This window comes from Pelophylax lessonae (genome assembly GCF_965119305.1).
Source record: "Pelophylax lessonae genome assembly, chromosome: 3".
Lineage (NCBI taxonomy): Eukaryota > Metazoa > Chordata > Amphibia > Anura > Ranidae > Pelophylax > Pelophylax lessonae.
In genome coordinates this window covers 431445453-431466743 of record NC_138770.1, presented here as the reverse complement: position 1 = coordinate 431466743, position 21291 = coordinate 431445453, and the positions used below count along the sequence as shown (strand labels likewise).

At 41.9% G+C, this 21291-nt stretch overlaps 1 protein-coding gene across 1 annotated transcript in view; it reads left to right on the top strand.

The window, feature by feature from the left end:
• Window positions 1-21291, top strand: part of LOC309550566 (uncharacterized protein) — a 98593-nt gene that overhangs the window by 16390 nt on the left and 60912 nt on the right. Inside the window, exons 3-4 of the mRNA XM_082250914.1 lie at window positions 4671-4863; window positions 12145-12436. Of these exons, the coding sequence (XP_082107040.1) occupies window positions 4671-4863; window positions 12145-12436 (485 nt within the window). The remainder of the gene's footprint in view (window positions 1-4670; window positions 4864-12144; window positions 12437-21291) is intronic.

Sequence of the window (21291 nt, the reverse complement as noted above, 5' to 3'; positions counted from 1 at the left end):
AGCGATGTGCTCACCCGAACCATAGCTTCTTTCCCTCTCCTTCCCCAGGGCCTGCATTACAACTGATGGCACCCTTCTGTGACAGCTTGTGGCTTCACAGCCGGGTGCACACCATGCATGCGTAAGTCACTCTGCTCTTCCTCAATGCTTGGGCAATCTTCTGGGATCTTAGACGTGCCCCAGAACATTGCAGGGAAGGGAGAGAACTTCTGCTCGGATCTCCTAGGCAGTTGAAAGCAGAAGTGGGAGTGGGTACCAGTAAAAACTAGATACTTGCTCCTCCCCCCCAAAAAATAATGACATGTCAAATGTGGCATAGGAAGGGGGAAGAGTTCTTAAAGCGGAACGTCCCCTTTCAGTTAGAGCTCTGCTTCAAGTGATACAAATACAGTATGTGAGGATTATAGCTAGTGACCACTAACAGACCATGTTTTGTGTAACGGGCTTCCAGTTATGACCACAGGTGTACTCTAAAAGTTCATGTATTTATTGACATTCTTCTGTAAAGAGAGATGGGAGACTTGAACTGTTAGTGGTTTATGAGGATATGATAAGAAGATCTGCATTATGTAAAAGTATGAAGAGGCATGTGTAAAAAAAAATAATAACTGCTAAACTTCACTCATCTGGAAATTGTATAGGTATTTATACGCCTGGATAATTTCTAGTATAACTGAGTCTAACACTGCATTTAATATGTGAAATGCAGTCCTTGGTTCAGAATATTAAAGAGCACTTGTTTCCTTTTATTCGTACAATGATCCTGTTCACCCCACAGCCTTATCATGTGAGTACTTTGGATCATCAGATGACAATAAAGCTTTGTCTTCTTCCATCAGGTGACAACAGACATCATGGCTTTGTAAGGCCCCTTGAATCTTGTTTTGACAAAATTTGTTACTTAAATTGTTTGTTGCCTTTAGCTATCAGGCAATGACTTTACATGTGAGAATTCAAAGTACAAACTAAATAAAGTAAGCTTACCTAAAATAAATCCTAATAAAAACAGTTTCAACACAGTAGTTTAAGTTGGTAGTAAAAAGCAGCCTTTTAAAAAAAAAAAAAACTGCAAGACAATGGCATAATGTGCACAATATGAAATGCTTACCTTACAACAAAGCCCTCCAGCGGCATGCTGTCACTGCTGACATGGCTTCCATGTTCACCCAGTCTTCCTTCCAGGTTCACATGCTTTGGCTGTCTGATGCCACGCGAGTCACGGAACAGAGCTCTGAAGGGACAGCACGGGTATGCCGTCCCTTTAAAGTGGATGTGCCGGTGACGTCCCAAGCTGCATGCAGCATGAACAGTGCAAGGTTAGGAGATATTTACTGTACCTACAGGTAAGCCTTATTATAGGCTTACCTTTAGGTACAAGTTTAAAAAAAGACTTTACTACCACCTTAACTAAAGAAGGATAACTGAAGCAGTATGAAGAACATTTCTCCTTTCTTAAGAAGTCTGATTCCCATTTTCTTTTTCCCCTAGTATGCTCCCTCTACTCTTCCTTCTCACATTGGTGTTCTTTGTCCTCAAATTGTCCTTGATTTACCTCTGCTCTCCACCCCACAGCTCATATAGATCACCCTCACTCCTACCCTCTCCCTATTACTGCACATATCACCTTCTGAAAATACTGAACCCACATGCTGACCAGGACAGTGAGGTATGTGCACTCATATACATTCCATTCCCATCTTACTTTGCCCACCCTCCTTCTCCTAAGCTCTGGGGACATTTCCCCCAATCCTGACTACCCATTTTCTAACTGCAGCCTCCACTTTTAGCGACCTTCCTCCTCTGGCAACTTCCACAATCCACTCAGTTTCTATTCTCCGGCTTCCAAAAACCTGCCCCCCATCTCATGTGTCCTCTGGAATTCCTGCTCTGTCTGTAACAAGCTCACATCTGTGCGTGCCCTTTTTTATCTCTTATTGCTTTAACATTCTTGCTGAAACCTGGCTCTGCTTCTCCTGCTGCCCTCTCCCATGGTGGATCTTCACTGGACTCACCCAGACCCAGTGGATAGAATTGGATGACTGGATGACAAGGTATTAATAGAGTGACAAAGTAGGTTTGTTTGGCCCAGACCCAGCAGATAGAAAGTAGGTTGAGTTTGATTCCTTATTTCCCCATTGAGCACATTTCAAGTCTTTCCTACCCATCCCTCTCTATCCCTCTCCTCTTTTAAAACCCACTGTATTTGTCTGTTTTCTCAAATTTCTCTGAGAGATGCAGTGATTTATTGGCCTCCTGGACCAGTATCAAGCTTTTCTGATGACCTCCTTCCCTGGTTTTCCTATAATCCCTTTATCTTCAATCTCTCCCTATCTACTGGCACCTTACCCTACCTCTAAAGCATTCACAGATCACCCCCATATGTTCGTTGCAGACCGCCGGGTACCATAGGCGGATGACTTCCGGGTGTGACGTCTGACATATGTCGGTAACCAAGGTAACCGCGTGCTCACGCCCTAACGAGTTTTGTCATCACGGACTTCAACTGAGGGCGTCATTTAATTGACGATTGACGCCCCCTCAGTTGAAGTCCATGATGACGTAACTCGTTAGGGCGTGAGCACGTGGTTACCGTGGTTACCGACATAAGTCAGACATCACACCCGGAAGTCATCCGCCTATGGTACCCGGCGGTCTGCAACGAACGGTGTTGGACGATCGACAGTGCGGTAACTTCTGAATACAGTTTGTCACAACGTTTGTCATTCTATTTGAGCATGTGAGTGTAATTCCTAGGGGATTTGTGTTTTGCTTTTATCTTTGAAATAAATGAAAAATGGGGTTACGCTATGTGCCTGTGACATTCATTTTTGCATTTACGTCCTGGTGAGTGGTCAAGCAGTCCATGTTTCTGTTGGAGAGGATACCACACTGACTCCGGTTTTGAGGACCTTGCAGTGATTGATACTACAGGCTTTTATTTGAGCCACTGTCGGTAAGTGCATTTCCATTTGGGCGTGCACTGTGGTGAAGTGGAGGTCTTGAATCCTGTTACCTGCATGTGGTTGTGCTGCATTCCAACGGACTTTCATTTGGACTGTTTTCATCTGGATCACATTTAGAAACATATAGTGGTTCACTCACCAACGATTGTATTTACTTACATGCGATATCGTGTATGTATACTATGCACCTTGAGCGCCGCTAGTGGACTCATGGGGAGTTTTATTTATATTTAAAATTTTTAAAGAGTGCACCTGTTTTTTATGTTTGTGTATTTTTATAGTGGCAGCTAACAATTTTAGAGTACAGTCGGATGTGCCCTCTTATTATATAAAATAGTTTTGAGCGCTGGGTGAGCAGGATATTTATTCTACTCCTAGTGATACAGTGCTATATATATGCACTGTTACTGTAAAAATGACACTGGCGGTGAAGGAGTTAACTGTATTGGAGAGGGAGGGGTTAAGTGTGTCCTAGGGGCGTGCTTCTAACTGTGATTGGCTGTGGCTGTGTGTGTAAGAACAGTGATCAACGGTCCTACATAGTAGAACCGTTTGATCATCATTCTTACTCAGGGAGAACTGACAGGCGGCTTTGTTTACACTAGACGGACGATCGTGAGTGCCCGGCGGACATCGGGTCCGCCGGGCACAAGCGCGGGGGTGTCCGTGACTGAGCGGGAGCACGCTTCCGGTGGCGCGCACTCGCTCCCCACACCCTTACAGGCTAGTGACGTATCCCTACGTCGCTCTGCCTGTGAGGGGCTGACTGCCAACGTAAATAGTCGTGTGGCAGTCTGATCTCCTTGCACCCATTCGCCTCTAAAGTTTTTGAACACTTAAGGCCCGTACACACGTACCGATCGTTGTCATACAAACGTCGGCGGACGAAAGATCTGCCGATTGTACGCTTGTTAGTATGGTGCCTCCGACAGCTGTCTGCGCACATTCTCCGGACAAGAGGCTTTCTTGCAAACATAAAAATTTTTGTATGCCGACACCAGAACGGACGATTGTTCGCCAGTCAGTACAGAAATCAGCCGACAGACCGCAGATTTGCAAGACTGGGCATGCTCAGAAAAGAAAAAACACAGGGAAAGTTAACCATTACATGACATCACTTCTGCAGTCAGCTGAAGTCGGCGGACAAAATTCTTGTGCTGTCTTTGCACTTTTCAACAGACATCGACATCCCGGGTAGAAATGACGAACGTTTGTATGACGACGATCGGTACGTGTGTACGGGGCTTTAGTCTAAAACTGTCTGAGCTCCTACCTCACTGAACACAACCTTCTTGACCGGTTATAGTTGGGCTTTCACTTGCAGCACTCCACAGAAACTGCCCTACTAAAATTCACTAATGATTTACTAACTGCTAAAAGCAATGGCCACTACTCCATACTGTTACTACTAGACCTCTCTGCGGCCTTTGATACTGTTGACCATCCACTCCTTCTCAAAAAATGTCACCCCTTGGCCTGCAAGATTCTGCTCTTTTCTGGTTCTCTTCCTATCTATCACAGCGCTCCTTCAGTGTTACCTATAACTTCTGTAGGTTCCTCCAAGGCTCTGTTCTTGGACCCCTTCTCTTCTCTATCTACACCTCCTCTCTTGGTCGCTAAATAATAATAATAATATAATAATAATAAAAATAATCATATTAATTATTTCTAATTCAAAATAATTATTTTTTTTTTATATTTAATTAGATTTGGCAGAACACCAGTACAGAACAGACTGAGTTGCATGGCCAAAAAGAACCATATTTATCTAGTGGCAAATTTGGGAGACAAGAAACAATGCAATTCTAGTAATTCCCACTGTCCTGAGGATGGGCATTTTTTTTATGACACCACCGTTGCATTTGATCCTGAGGGAAAACTCATAGCACGATATCACAAGGTAAAAACAGTATACGTATGACTATGAGAAGAAAGAATTGCAAAATCCTCAAAAAATATATTCATCTTTCTAATATATATACATTTTCTCACTTTATGCATCCATTAAAATATTTCAAGTACTAAAAAAAATACCTGTTAATTCTGCCAGAAATACAATGATACCCTAACTTCCTGTAATGGTGTCTCTGCTGCATGGAATTCTAAACAGTACTGTCAGCCCTGCCCGAGATGTCCTTTCCTGGACTACATCAGCACACCCCCCATCTCCTCATCTCCATATTTCTGTTAGCCTGCTGTTTCTCCCAGCCTACTGTTACTAGTTACTACAGTGCTGCAATGGAACTGTTGTCAGAACAGTCAGAAAACTACAAGAAGGTAGAAGAAGCTAACTGTATTTCTGGCAGGATCATGAGATATTTGTCACTACTTGCACTAGTGAAAAGATAACACTGGCAAATGTGCATTGATTTTTTTAAATTTTTTCTAGCTGTGCTGAATGTTTATTTTTTTATTTTGTCCACAAATGCACTTTAATTTCTGTTCCCTTCTTTGTATGTGACTTAGTGTTATTAAAAGAGGGGGGGGGGGGGGGGGTTTACTAAAGAAAGTCACTTTTGCTAATCTAGATCTGTAAGTCTCATCATATACAGTATCAATGGGTCTAATTTAGGTGCTGTATCTCTCGAAGAGATTGGGAAAAAGGATTTTACATTGAGAATAAAAATGCTATTTTCTGTTTTTGGCACCAGCTTGGCAAACCTGTAACCTGTGTTAGCTATAAGCAGCGTCAATAAATGTATTGACTTTTTCTCCTTAAATGGGAGAAGCGCAGCAGAAGCACTTGCCATAATGTGTAATTATTCATGGCATACTGTACTTGCACATATGTCAAACTTACCTTTTGAATTTTTATTGCTCCAGCCATGACAACTCCACACTCTCCCTTGCCACTCTACAACTGGTGCCATCTTCATAGGAGTTTCTGCAGTTGCCGAAGTCTTCCTCTGCTAGTGATAATACAGTACAACTACTTGCATGCACTAGGCTTCACTCTTCGGCAACTTCTCACTTCAGTTCCACTTTAACCTGATTGAATCTTTTAGTAGAAAACAGAATTATCTTACTGTTTTACCTTTTGTCCTGGAAAATTTGATTATGCTGAACAAAACCTCTCTCTATATTTTTCTTGTATTTAAAAGCATAACTCCAAAAGCTGGATCAATTTGCATGATCATTATTACATTACTATAAAACAAAAAAATGCCCTGTGGACTTTTCATTTCTGAGACCGTGGCATTCTTGTAAACTAAGCATTTAGTATACAAATTCCTGTAACTGCAATCTGTCTCAGTACGCTGAGCATATATACTGCATGTAGTTCTATCCCAGACTCTTAACCAATAGCTGTCATTGACTAGTAAATGTTTTATGCAGCCTGAGACATTTTTTTACTTCATTGGAGGCCAAAATGATTAGTGTAGCTAGGTACCTACTGCGAATACTCCTACAGGACCACAATATATGGAACACATCAGCCGATAGGCCACAACCTCACCAGCATAGGGGGGAACAGTCGGGGTATAACTTGGCCAACTTCTAAGTTATGAGGTACAATTTTTAGAGCCAATTTCTTATGGTTTACACAGTGAGTTATGCTACAGTGCCTTGCGAAAGTATTCGGCTCCCTTGAACTTTTCAACCTTTTTCCACATTTCAGGCTTCAAACATAAAGATATAAAACTGTAATTTTTTGTGAAGAATCAACAACAAGTGGGACACAATCATGAAGTGGAATGAAATTTATTGAATATTTCAAACTTTTTTAACAAATAAAAAACTGTGAAAAATTGGGCGTGCAAAATTATTCAGCCCCCTTAAGTTAATACTTTGTAGCGCCACCTTTTGCTGCGATTACAGCTGTAAGTCACTTGGGATATGTCTCTATCAGTTTTGCACATCGAGAGACTGAAATTTTTGCCCATTCCTCCTTGCAAAACAGCTTGAGCTTAGTGAGGTTGGATGGAGAGCGTTTGTGAACAGCAGTTTTTAGTTCTTTCCACAGATTCTCGATTGGATTCAGGTCTGGACTTTGACTTGGCCATTCTAACACCTGGATATGTTTATTTGTGAACCATTCCTTTGTAGATTTTGCTTTATGTTTTGGATCATTGTCTTGTTGGAAGACAAATCTCCGTCCCAGTCTCAGGTCTTTTGCAGACTCCATCAGGTTTTCTTCCAGAATGGTCCTGTATTTGGCTCCATCCATCTTCCCATTAATTTTAACTATCTTCCCTGTCCCTGCTGAAGAAAAGCAGGCCCAAACCATGATGCTGCCACCACCATGTTTGACAGTGGGGATGGTGTGTTCAGGGTGATGAGCTGTGTTGCTTTTACGCTAAACATAATGTTTTGCATGGTTGCCAAAAAGTTCAATTTTGGTTTCATCTGACCAGAGCACCTTCTTCCACATGTTTGGTGTGTCTCCCAGGTGGCTTGTGGCAAACTTTAAACAACACTTTTTATGGATATCTTTAAGAAATGGCTTTCTTCTTGCCACTCTTCCATAAAGGCCAGATTTGTGCAGTATACGACTGATTGTTGTCCTATGGACAGAGTCTCCCACCTCAGCAGTAGATCTCTGCAGTTCATCCAGAGTGATCATGGGCCTCTTGGCTGCATCTCTGATCAGTCTTCTCCTTGTATGAGCTGAACGTTTAGAGGGACGGCCAGGTCTTCGTAGATTTGCAGTGGTCTGATACTCCTTCCATTTCAATATTATCGCTTGCACAGTGCTCCTTGGGATGTTTAAATCTTGGGAAATCTTTTTGTATCCAAATCCAGCTTTAAACTTCTCCACAACAGTATCTCGGACCTGCCTGGTGTGTTCCTTGTTCTTCATGATGCTCTCTGCGCTTTAACCGAACCTCTGAGACTATCACAGTGCAGGTGCATTTATACGGAGACTTGATTACACACAGGTCGATTCTATTTATCATCATTCGTCATTTAGGTCAACATTGGATCATTCAGAGATCCTCACTAAACTTCTGAAGAGAGTTTGCTGTACTGAAAGTAAAGGGGCTGAATAATTTTGCACGCACAATTTTCAGTTTTTTATCTGTTAACAAAGTTTGATATATCCAATAATAATCCCACTTGTTGATTCTTCACAAATAAATTACCGTTTTATATCTTTATGTTTGAAGCCTGAAATGTGGCAAAAGGTCGAAAAGTTCAAGGGGGCCAAATACTTTCGCAAAGGCACTGTATAAGTATAGCGTATGGTTTGTTGCCATTGGGTATTGATAAAGGATAAGTTGAGTTCTTCCAATTTGAGCATAGATTTACTTCTAAGGAACACAGATTTGTCATTCAACAAATTATACAGCAAAGATATACCTTTTTGGAGTCTGTCATTATGGGATAGAAAGTGCCAGACTTTGGGGTGAAGGTGCATTGTTGGAATTGGAGAAGACACCAGGAAGTGTCTAATACGTAAAAGGGTGAAATAGGCAGTATTCGGTAAATTAAACCTCCAGAGGACATTTTCTAGGGTATCGGGTCTGCCACTGATAAGAAGGTCCTCAGTGGATACTAGAGCGACCCCATCTACCAATGCGCAAATTTGGAATTAAGGTTTCCAATATACTGATAGGGAGGCGTACAGCCTCAGGGTGCTCTAGATTTAAAATAGATTGGTTGAGCATTCTCCAAGCAAGGATGGATGCTCTAGTGGTGAAGGTTAGATCAGAGGGCGGTATTGGAGTTCAGAGATCTGCAAGCAGCAGATTCCCTAATAGGTTATTGTTGGTGAGGTATTTTTCAATGTCCACCCATAAGGAGCTTCTCATGTTTTTCCACAAAAGCTTACACGTCTACTATAGCTTTGAGCACCCTTTGGCAGTAATATGCATAGTGAAAAGTAAAAGTTCAGTTTTTTGTTAACAATCATTGTGTTTTCCATGCTGGATAAGCATGCTGGATATTTTCTGCAACTTGTACTAGAAATTCATGTAATTGAGAAATGCTCATTCTGGTTAATGGACAAATATATTGTATATATAGAAGATATTTTTTCATGATTTTAGAACAATAACTGAACTGATATTAATTAATTGATGGCACATATACAGTGGGTACGGAAAGTATTCAGACCCCCTTAAATTTTTCACTCTTTGTTATATTGCAGCCATTTGCTAAAATCATTTAAGTTCATTCTTCTTCCTCATGAATGTACACATAGCACCCCATACTGACAGAAAAACACAGAATTGTTGACATTGTTGCAGATTTATTAAAAAAGAAAAACTGAAATATCACACGGTCCTAAGTATTCAGACCCTTTGCTGTGACACTCATATATTTAACTCAGGTGCTTTCCATTTCTTCTGATCATCCTTGAGATAGTTCTACACCTTCATTTGAGTCCAGCTGTGTTTGATTATACTGATTGGACTTGATTAGGAAAGCCACACACACCTGTCTATATAAGACCTTCCAGATCACAATGCATGTCAGAGCAAATGAGAATCATGAGGTCAAAGGAACTGCCTGAAGAGCTCAGAGACAGAATTGTGGCAAGGCACAGATCTGGCCAAGGTTACAAAAAGATTTCTGCTGCACTTAAGGTTCCTAAGAGCATAGTGGCCTCCATAATCCTCAAATGGAAGACGTTTGGGACGACCAGAACCCTTCCTAGAGCTGGCCGTCCGGCAAAACTGAGCTATCGGGGGAGAAGAGCCTTGGTGAGAGAGGTAAAGAAGAACCCAAAGATCACTGTGGCTGAGCTCCAGAGATGCAGTCAGGAGATGGGAGAAAGTTGTAGAAAGTCAACCATCACTGCAGCCCTCCACCAGTCGGGGCTTTATGGCAGAGTGGCCCGACGGAAGCCTCTCCTCAGTGTAAGACACATGAAAGCCTGCATGGAGTTTGCTAAAAAAACACCTGAAGGACTCCAAGATGGTGAGAAATAAGATTCTCTGGTCTGATGAGACCAAAATATAACTTTTTGGCCTTAATTCTAAGCGGTATGTGTGGAGAAAACCAGGCACTGCTCATCACCTGTCCAATACAGTCCCAACAGTGAAGCATGGTGGTGGCAGCATCATGCTGTGGGGGTGTTTTTCAGCTGCAGGGACAGGACGACGGGTTGCAATCGAGGGAAAGATGAATGCGGCCAAGTACAGGGATATCCTGGACAAAAACCTTCTCCAGAGTGCTCTGGACCTCAGACTGGGCCGAAGGTTTACCTTCCAACAAGACAATGACCCTAAGCACACAGCTAAAATAACGAAGGAGTGGCTTCACAACAACTCCGTGACTGTTCTTGAATGGCCCAGCCAGAGCCCTGACTTAAACCCAATTGAGCATCTCTGGAGAGACCTAAAAATGGCTGTCCACCAACATTTACCATCCAACCTGACAGAACTGGAGAGGATCTGCAAGGAGGAATGGCAGAGGATCCCCAAATCCAGGTGTGAAAGACTTGTTGCATCTTTCCCAAAAAGACTCCTGGCTGTATTAGATCAAAAGGGGGCTTCTACTAAATACTGAGCAAAGGGTCTGAATACTTAGGACCATGTGATATTTCAGTTTTTCTTTTTTAATAAATCTGCAACAATGTCAACAATTCTGTGTTTTTCTGTCAGTATGGGGTGCTATGTGTACATTCATGAGGAAGAAGAATGAACTTAAATGATTTTAGCAAATGGCTGCAATATAACAAAGAGTGAAAAATGTAAGGGGGTCTGAATACTTTCCGTACCCACTGTATATCTTCATAGTATTCATCACAGCCCGAGTTAATAAATGTGTGGTTTCCTTTCCGCAAATGTACTAGAGCTCATTAGGATAGAATAGTTTGACTACCTAGCATACTTTAAGTAAAACGTGGTGAATATAAGGGGGACAGTGCTCAAAGATTTAATACGTGTCTAAAACTACACCATCAAAAACACATTGTGAATAACATAACATATAAATCATGAAAAATATCTGAAATTACACTAAAAAAAAAAAAAAAAGTCATATGAAAAGTGAACCCCAACTGGTTCTTCAAAGTGGCAAGTCTTAAAGTGTCCGTGCTAAACAATAAATGATGCAATAAAAAGGATGCAATAAAAAGTGCTGGTGCAAATATGCAATTGTATAATTAAATGATTCCAAAGTGCTGCGTGCTCAGTGGAAGGGATTGTCCACATGCAGGATCAAACACTGGGGGGATCTGTCACCGGTTTGTGCACCCACTTACCAGACGACCCCTTGGGGTCTAGGTCAGGTAAGTGGTCTTTGGAATGGTTCCTAATCTTCCCACAGCCCGTTCCTTATGCAGATCCCACTGGAGTGTGTATACCGTCCCACTATTCCGGAGGAACCGAATGATGGGTCCACTGTCTATCCTCTCGGTGGGTATGGTAGTCTGTTTTTGTAGGTGCAAACTCCAAGGCTCTCTATATTTATCCTTTGTTCACGGCTTTATGAGTCACTGGCGGTTAGTAGAGAGAGAAGTCAAGGAGTAGTCCAAGAGGCAAGGTCGGGAACAGGCAGAGTCGAGTATAGGTCTTGTTCCCTGGGTGTTGGTGGTAAACTTGGATTTCATTGATTGCTGTTGCAGACTCTGCCTGTTCCCGACCTTGCCTCTTGGACTACTACTTTGGATTTCGTTGATTTCCGTTGCCGACTCTGCCTGTTCCCGACCTTGCCTCTTGGACTACTCCTTTGGATTTCGTTGATTGCCGTTGCCGACTCTACCTGTTTCCGACTTTGCCTCTTGGACGATTTCGTTGATTGCTGTTGCCGACTCTGCCTGTTCCTGACCTTGTGCATGGCCTACTCCTTTGGATTTTCGCTGATCTTGGTTCTCTGACTTCTCTCTCTACTAACTGTCAGTGAGTCAATGTGTTTTTGATGGTGTAGCTATAGACATTTATTACATATTTGAGCGCTGTCCCCCTTATATTCACCATGCACACAACCCCCGGTTGTTTTGACTAGCTGCTCAAGAAATACTCATAATTTCAGTTTGTATAGTAACACAACACTCATTATTTAATATTTAATTTAAAATCTTACTAGAATCCTAGGCGCGCTCACGTGAGAATATACACTCACACCCCCTTTTTTTTTTAAGTAAAAAGTGCTGATATGTTATGAACATGAATATTTAGAGTGATAAATCCATGTTTCATAGTTAGATTTTCTCTATGACCCCACAAACTTGTGAATAATTTTTTGTATTGTGATAGTAAATATTTTGCTTTTGTCATCCTTATTCTTGCAGTATCACCTCTTTTTTGGAGAAGTACAGTTTAATGTCCCAGAGGAACCGGAAATCAGTACCTTTAGCACACCATTTGGAAAGTTTGGAATTTTTATCTGCTATGATATAGCGTTTTATAATCCAGCTGTACTTTTAGTGAGTCAACACAATGTAGATACTATTATTTTTACTACAGCTTGGTTTAATTTATTGCCTCACTACAGCGCTATTCAGTTTCATTCAGCATGGGCAATGGGAATGAGAGCCAACCTTCTGTCATCCAATATACACAACACCAGCTTGGGAATGACAGGTATGGTATTTAAAGGAGAACTGTCTGTAAATGTTTAGTGATAAGAATTAATTTGCATTGAAGGCCTTTTTATTTTTGCCTGGACCTTAACTTCTGTAAAGTATTTTGTTTTTTTTGTTTCACCTCCCTTTCTATCCCTGTGATAGCAGCACAAGAGGGAACTATGGTGTGCGTAGGTGTGCACAGCCTATTGCATTAGAGTGTGCATGCCAAAGTTCAAGCCCACATGCCTTTCTCTGCAGCCTCAGCTGCACTTGACAGTGAATGAATGGGAAGTGCTCTGTGCTGAGCGGCTTCCTGTTCATTCACAAACTGAAGCATACTACACACCGTTCACTGTGTGTTCACTATGTTCATTTAGGAAAGAAAGTGTCAGGTAAATAACATTTACTATCCCCTTCCCATGCTCTCCTTTCTGAACATCTCCCACAGCAGCCAGGAGGAGAGGAGAGAAGGGAAGCCAGCAGCACTGCTGGGGGAAAAGGTGCAACATGGGGGGAAGCCTGGGCAGTAGAGATAATCTGCATGTGGTGATTTGGGTATGCCAAGGCACACCTGGCACACCCACTGTGCACGCCAATGGCAGGAAGACAGTAACAATGACCAGACAAAAGATCTAACTCTTCCCCATTTCTATTACGTCCCTATTACTAGAATTCTAGGATGCATCACTAGAGGGATCACCAGCAGGAGGAAGGAGGTTCTGATTCCACGATATACAGTATCTCACAAAAGTGAGTACACCTCTCACATTTTTGTAAATATTTTATTATATCTTTTCATGTGACAACACTGAAGAAATGACACTTTGCTACAATGTAAAGTAGTGAGTGTAATACTTATATAACAGTGTAAATGCGCTGTCCCCTCAAAATAACTCAACACACAGCCATTAATGTCTAAACCGCTGGCAACAAAAGTGAGTACACCCCTCAGTGAAAATGTCCAATTTGAGCCCAAAGTGTCAAAATTTTGTGTGGCCACCATTATTTTCCAGCACTGCCTTAACTCTTGGGTATGGAGTTCACCAGAGCTTCACAGGTTGCCCCTGGAGTTCTCTTCCACTCCTACATGACGACATCACAGAGCTGGTGGATGTTAGAGACCTTGCGCTCCTCCACCTTCCGTTTGAGGATGCTCCACAGATGCTCAATAGGGTTTAGGTCTGGAGACATGCTTGGCCAGTCCGTCACCTTTACCCTCAGCTTCTTTAGCAAGGCAGTGTGATCACCTTTGAGGTGTGTTTGGGGTCATTATCATGTTAGAATACTGCCCTGCGGCCCAGTCCCTGAAGGGAGGGAATCATGCTCTACTTCAGAATGTCACAGTACATGCTGGCATTCATGGTATCCTCAATGAACTGTAGCTCCCCACTACAGGCAGCACTAATGCAGCCCCAGACCATGACACTCCCACCACCATGCTTGACTGTAGGCAAGACACACTTGTCTTTGTACTCCTCACCTGGTTGCTGCCACACACGCTTGACACCATCTGAACTAAATACGTTTATCTTGTTTCATCAGACCACAGGACATGGTTCCAGTAATACATGTCCTTAGTCTGCTTCTCTTCAGCAAACTGTTTGCAGGCTTTCTTGTGCGTCATCTTTAGAAGAGGCTTCCTTATGGGATGACAGCCATGCAGACCAATTTGATGCAGTGTGCGGCGTATGGTCTGAGTATTGATAGGTTGACCCCCCCCACCCCTTCAACCTGTGCAGTAATGCTGGCAGGACTCATACGTCTATTTCCTAAAAACAACCTCTGGATATGACACTGAGCACGTGCACTCAACCACTTTGGTTAACCATGGCGATGCATGTTCTGAGTGGAATCTGTCCTGTTAAACCGCTGTATAGTCTTGGCCACCGTGCCACAGCTTAGTTTCTGGGTTTTGCAATCTTCCTATAGCCTAGAACATCTTTATGTAGAGCAAAAATTCTTTATTTCAGATACTCAGAGAGTTCTTTGCCATGTGGTGCCACGTTGAACTTCCAGTGACCAGTATGAGAGAGTGAGAGCGATAACACCAAATTTAACACACCTGCTCCCCATTCACACCTGAGATCTTGTAACACTAATGAGTCACATGACACTATGGAGGAAAAATGGCTAATTGGGCCCAATTTGGAGATTTTTACTTAGGGGTGTACTCACTTTTGTTGCCAGCGGTTTAGACATTAATGGCTGTGTAAAAAGAGAAAAATAAAAAGAGAAAAATAACCGCGCTAAAGTGAATAATATATAAAGAGCAGCGACTTCAAGTGCGACCACACCCTCAAATAATGTATAGAAAAATAAGCCGCGCTGCGTGATGTGGTTAAACAAAAAATTAATGTCCAAACAAAAATCAATGTCCCAAATAACAACTTGATTTGACCTTTGATAACGTCTTCTTGGACGAAATGCCGTCAGGTCGCGGCGTGCTGACGTCATCCCGGAAGTTATCCTAGGAGCGGATGCGCTTTGCCGTCCGGCCGGCGGCTCCCATCCATCGCGATTTTATCTACAATGTTTGTGAGTGTTCTTCTTTTTAATCAATAAACCAGTTATTATTTTATTACACTATTGGCGCTTTCTCTTTCACTCGGGCTACATCCTGGTACTGAGTTTATAGTTAACACCATTGATGTTGTTGGTCCCGGAGCTTCACGTATGATGGGAAAGCGTTATTAGATCTACTGCTTGGATTATTTGTCATCTGGTAAGAGGCCTATAGGGCTTTTGAGTACGTTTCTGGTTTCTTGGCGATCTGGATTTACCTATTTGCTCATTTGACTTATTTTTCGGTAAGAGGCTTCACAATTGGTGGTGGTTCGTTCCACATTCCTTTCTTTACACTGGGCTATCCACGTTTAATCATTATTTATTTGGTGAGCTGCTGCACGATTGATAGGGATTCCTTATTGGTGGTGGAAATTTTATATAAAATACGGTATTACACTATGCAAGTTTTTTTCTTTTGCATATTATTCACATTATTCGCTGAGGACTCTGACAACTCCCATCTCCCGGATCTGTGACTATATCTCAGCATATGAATCTTGCAGACTTTTAGTGGCTATCCGGTAAGCACATTTCCTACAGAGACCGTGGAGTGTGATCTATGTTTTCAGCGTCAATCAAGTTGTTATTTGGGACATTGATTTTTGTTTGGACATTAATTTTTTGTTTACCCACATCACGCAGCGTGGCTTATTAATGGCTGTGTGTTGAGATTTTTTGAGGGGACAGCAAATTTACACTGTTATACAAGCTGTACACTCACTACTTTACATTGTAGCACAATGTGATTTCTTCAGTGGTGTCACATGAAAAGGTATAATACAATATTTACAAAAATGTGAGGGGTGTACTAACTTTTGTAATATACTGTAGATCTTTATATCACTAGATGGATCACCAGCAGGAAAAAGGAGGTCCTGATTCCCCTATATAGATCTTTTCTCACTAGAGGGATCACCAGCAGGAGGAAGGAGGCCCTAATTCCCCTATATAGATCTTTATTTTACTAGTGGGATCACCACCAGCAGGAGGAAGGAGATTCTGATTCCCCTATATAGATCTTTATATCACTAGAGGGAGCACCAGCAGGAGAAAGGAGGTTCTGATTCCCCTATAAAGATTTGTATATCACTAGAGGGATCACCAGTAGGAGGAAGGAGGCTCTGATTCCCCCATATAGATCTTTATATCACTAGAGGGATCACCAGCAGGAGGAAGGAGGCTCTGATTCCCCTATAAAGATTTTTATATCACTAGAGGGATAACTATCAGGAGGAAGGAGCTTCTGATTCCCCTATATAGATCTTTATATCACTAGAGGGATTACCAGCAGGAGGAAGGAGGTTCTAATTTCCCAATATAGATCTTTATATCACGAGAGGGATCATCAGCAGGAGGAAGGAGGTTCTAATTCCTCTATATAGATCTTTAGTGAGGCCTCATATAGAATACTGTGTCCAGTTCTGGAGACCTCACTTACAAAAAGATATTGATAAGATAGAACAAGTCCAGAGATGGGTAACAAAAATGGTGAAAGGTCTGGGGGATAAAACATATCAGGAGAGACTTCAGGAACTTAATATGTACAGTCTGGAGAAAAGAAGGGAAAGGGGAGACATGATTGAAACCTTTACATACATTAAGGGCAGGGCTTTTTTTCAGCAGGAACGAGGGGGAACGCAGTTCCGGCACCTCCAGTGCTGAATGTTTGTAATAGCAAGGGGTGTGGGGTGTGGGGTGTGTTGGAGGGTCTCTTGATGCTGGCTGCTTGGGGATCTATTGTCACTGTTAAGGATCTGTTATTGTGTGAGGGTCTATTGTTGCTGCTAGTGGATCTATTGTTGCTGGGGGGGACTTATGTTGTTGGTAAGGATCTCCTGTTGAGGCAGAGGTCTATTGTTGGCTGATCTATTGATACTGGTTGCTGGGCGAGCTGTTGTTGCTGGGTGTGGTATTTTGTTGTGCGTGGGAGGTGGGTAGGGGTGCAACCAAGGGACAGTGCTCAGAGGTGGATAGTGGGTGGAAACAAGGGGTGACTCAGAAGGGGGGGGGGAGTTCCTGCACCTATTCTCCAAGAAAAAAGCCCTGATCAAGGGGATGAATAAAGTTCAGAAAAGCAGTTTTTTCAAATGAAATCCAAAATCAAGAACACAGGGAAATGACCTCAAATTAACTAGAGGAAAGTTCAAAACTAATCTTAGAAAGTATTATTTTACTTAAAGGGTAGTTGATGCTTGGAATAAACTTCCAGCAGAGATAGTGAGACAGTCAACAGTAAATGGCTTGGGATAAACATGGATCTATAGTCAGACAACAGTTAACAAAAAATAAATAAAAATGGGCAAACTCTATGGACTACTCTGTCTTTTTCTGCTGTTACTTTTCCATGTTTCTATGATTCTATTCTGTCCTAAAGTTTTGACTAGAGTTGAGCTTTTTATTGTGAATGTTAATGCATATTTTCCATTATAAAATCTAGCTCCTGATTTCACAATCTCCAAGCGAGATTGTTGTATTAATGCGAGTTATGAGGTAATATTGAGACTGCTAACCAAATGACAGTATTAAAAATATTAATTCAGAACTTTGCCACTAGATGGCAAAGAAGCACAACAAAAATTCCAGATATAATGCATTGGGAATTAAAGCACACTTGGGCCGTTTGCAAAGCCATCTGACAAATGAATAGCTGACTATCTATACGTTACAGAATCAAATATTGTACATTGCAATATTTTTGTGCTATATAATTATGTTTTAGCTTAGTTTGTAGGCTTAACTTTTAATAACTTCAGCTGCATATGGAGTTTAAATCTTGCTTGTAGTTATCATGATTGCACTTTTAGGATCAGTTGATCAACCCTTTTAGGATCTTTGCTTGACAGCCGTTTATTACAACCTAATATGGGGAATCTTTATTAACCAGTTCCAGGCCGCCCACCGCATATATACTGCCGCAGTGCGTGATTTTGTGCACGAGATGTAGGGGGTGTGCGTGTGCTGCTGGAGCGCCGCTCCCACTTTGATTCTGATTGGACACAGCAAAAGCCAATCAGTTGGTCCGGGGGCCGCAAAGGTCGCCGGGAACCGCCGATCGTTCGGAGGAATGACAGAATGGCGGACTGCCTATGTAAACAAGGCAGATCGCTGTTCTGTCAGGGGGTAAAAGAGAGCTCTTTTGTTTCATCTAAGCTGAAACACAGATCTCTCTTTTCCTCTAGTAAATCCAGTCCCCCTCCACAGTTAGAAATCACTCCCTTGGAGCACACCTAAACCCTTGATCGCCCCTGGTGTTAACCCCTTCCATGCCAGTGTCATTTATACAGTAACCGTGCATTTTTTTTTTTTTTTTTTTTTTTTTTTTTTTAGCACAGATCAATGTACTGGTGTCACTGGTCTCCAAAAAGTATCACTTAGTGTCAGGTTTGTCTGCCGCAATGTCGCAGTCCCACTAAAAATCGCTGATCGCCGCCATTACTAGTAAAAACAATAAAAACATAATATAAAAAGTCCATAAATTAATCCCATAGTTTGTAGATGCTATAACTTTTGTGCAAACCAATCAATACACACTTATTAGGATTTTTTTTTACCAGAAATATGTAGCAGAATGCATATTGGCCTAAATTGATGAAAAATTTGATTTTGAAATTTTTTTTTATTGGGTATGTTTTATAGCAGAAAGTAAAAAAATATTGTTTTTGTTTCAAATATGTGGTTTATTTTTTTGTTTATAGCGCAAAAAAATTAAAAAAATGCAGAGGTGATAAAATACCACTAAAATAAGGCTCTATTTGGGGGAAAAAAATACATCAATTTTATTTTGATACAGCGTCGTACAACCCCACAAAGCCTACAAACAAATGCAAAATGGCATATTCCATACATATACAGTATACAAAAAAAACTGAAGAGGTTTTTGGCATTTAGGGTTAGTTTTTTTTAACCCTCCTCTTATGTTAGCTTTCTGTTACTATCCATGATGTTAACGGGTCGGTTTTGGTGTAATATTTTTGGTGTGACCCCTTAGACCTTTCTTTTGATAGCATACCTCTCATTTTCAAATTTAAAAAATGGTAAAATAAAGTCAGCAACTCTGAAATGTATTGGTCCTATGTTTCTTCACTTTATTTAGAGAAGCAGACAAGCAGGCAAAGAGATAGGCCCCTCCCTAACTACAGCTCACAGGGTTGAGAGGTGATTGGCTGTCAGTGTTACTAAGCAGAGAGAGTGTTTATGATTTCAGTTTTGGCACTTATTAGTGTCCTATAATCCTATATTATAACTGGGTCAGAATTGACCCTAACACCATGAACGTCTTAATTTTCACCACAGTATTTTATAATTTAGTGAAAAGGATTCTTTATCTATTACATTGTTTAAATAGAGGTTCCTGACAAAGTAAAAAAATATTGATGCAATAAACAAATTTATGTAATACTTATAGACATTCAAAACCTGAAAACGGGTCGGTTCTGACCCTAACATAAAAGGAGGGTTAATCTAATATGTTTAGTATCTGAGTTTGCAAAGATGTTTGGTTCACACAAAGTACATTTGTATCCCATGTGGCGATTAAAGAATATACAGTATCTCACAAAAGTGAGTACACCCCTCACATTTTTGTAAATATTTTATTATATCTTTTCATGTGACAACACTGAAGAAATGACACTTTGCTACAATGTAAAGTAGTGAGTGAACAGTTTGTATAACAGTGTAAATTTGCTGTCCTCTCAAAATAACTCAACACACAGCCATTAAAGAGGTTGTAAACCCCCCCAAATTTTTTTTTCTTTTTGCAACCTGCAAAAGAAACACATACTGAGCTAGTATGCATCGCATACTAGCTCATTATGAAATACTTACCTTAGAACGAGCCCCCGCTGTGCCGTCCGCTTACCTGTATGACTGGCGACATGTCCAGTCGCCCGTCTTCCGGGATCGTGGCATCCGGCCATCTGATTGGCCGGAGCCGCGGTGACATCACTCCCACGCACGCGCGCGGGAGCCGACGGTCATGGCACGGAGCTCTGAAGGAACGGCACGAGCGGCCGTTCCTTCAGAGCGCATGCGCCAGTGACGTCACTGGCTGCATGTAAGGTAAATATCTCCTAAACGGTACATGTTTAGGAGATATTTACAGTACCTATAGGTAAGCCTTATCATAGGCTTACCTATAAATACAAGTTACAGAGGAGGGTTTACTTCCTCTTTAATATCTAAACTGCTGGCAACAAAAGTGAGTAGACCCCTAAGTGACAATGTCCAAATTGGGTCCAAAGTGTCAATATTTTGTGTGGCCACCATTATTTTCCAGCACTGCCTTAACCCTCTTGGGTATGGAGTTCACCAGAGCTTCACAGGTTGCCACAGGAGTCCTCTTCCACTCCTCCATGATGACATCACGGAGCTGGTGGATGTTAGAGACATTGCGCTAATCCACCTTCCTTTCGAGGATGCCCCACACATGCTCGATAGGATTTAGGTCTGAAGTCATGCTTGGCCAGTTCGTCACCTTTACCTTCAGCTTCTTTAGCAAGGCAGTGGTCATCTTGGAGGTGTGTTTGGGGTCGTTATGTTGGAAAACTGCCCTGCGGCCCAGTCTCCGAAGGGAGGGGTTCATGCTCTGCTTCCGGATGTCACAGTACATGTTGGCATTCATGGTTCCCTAAATGAATTGTAGCTCCCCAGTTCCGGCAGCACTCATGCAGCCCCAGACCATGACACTCCCACCACTATGCTTGACTGTAGGCAAGACACACTCGTCTTTGTACTCCTCCCTTGGTTCCCATCACACACACTTGACACCATCTGAACCAAATAAGTTTATCTTGGTCTCATCAGACCACAGGACATGGTTCCAGTAATCCATGACCTTAGTCTGCTTCTCTTTAGCAAACGGTTTGCAGGCTTTCTTGTGCATCATCTTTAGAAGAGGCTTCCTTCTGGGAAGACAGCCATGCAGACCAATTTTATGCAGCGTGCATGATATGGTCTGAGCACTGACAGGCTGACCCCCCACCCCTTCAACCTCTGCACCGATGCTGGCAGCACTCATACGTCTATTTCCTAAATACAACCTCTGGACATGACGCTGAGCACGTGCACTCAACCTCTTTGGTTGACCATGGCAAAGGCCTGTTCTGAGTGGAACCTGTCCCGTTAAAACGCTGTATGGTCTTGGCCACCATGCTGCAGCTCAGTTTCAGAGTTTTGTCCAAGGATCCAAGATTCAGAGTGGTAATTACACACTGTAAGTGTCTATTCAAAGTATAAGTTCACAAGAATAGACATACTGTACATAAAAGTACCTAGTGTATTTAATAGCTGAATTTAACTGAAGAC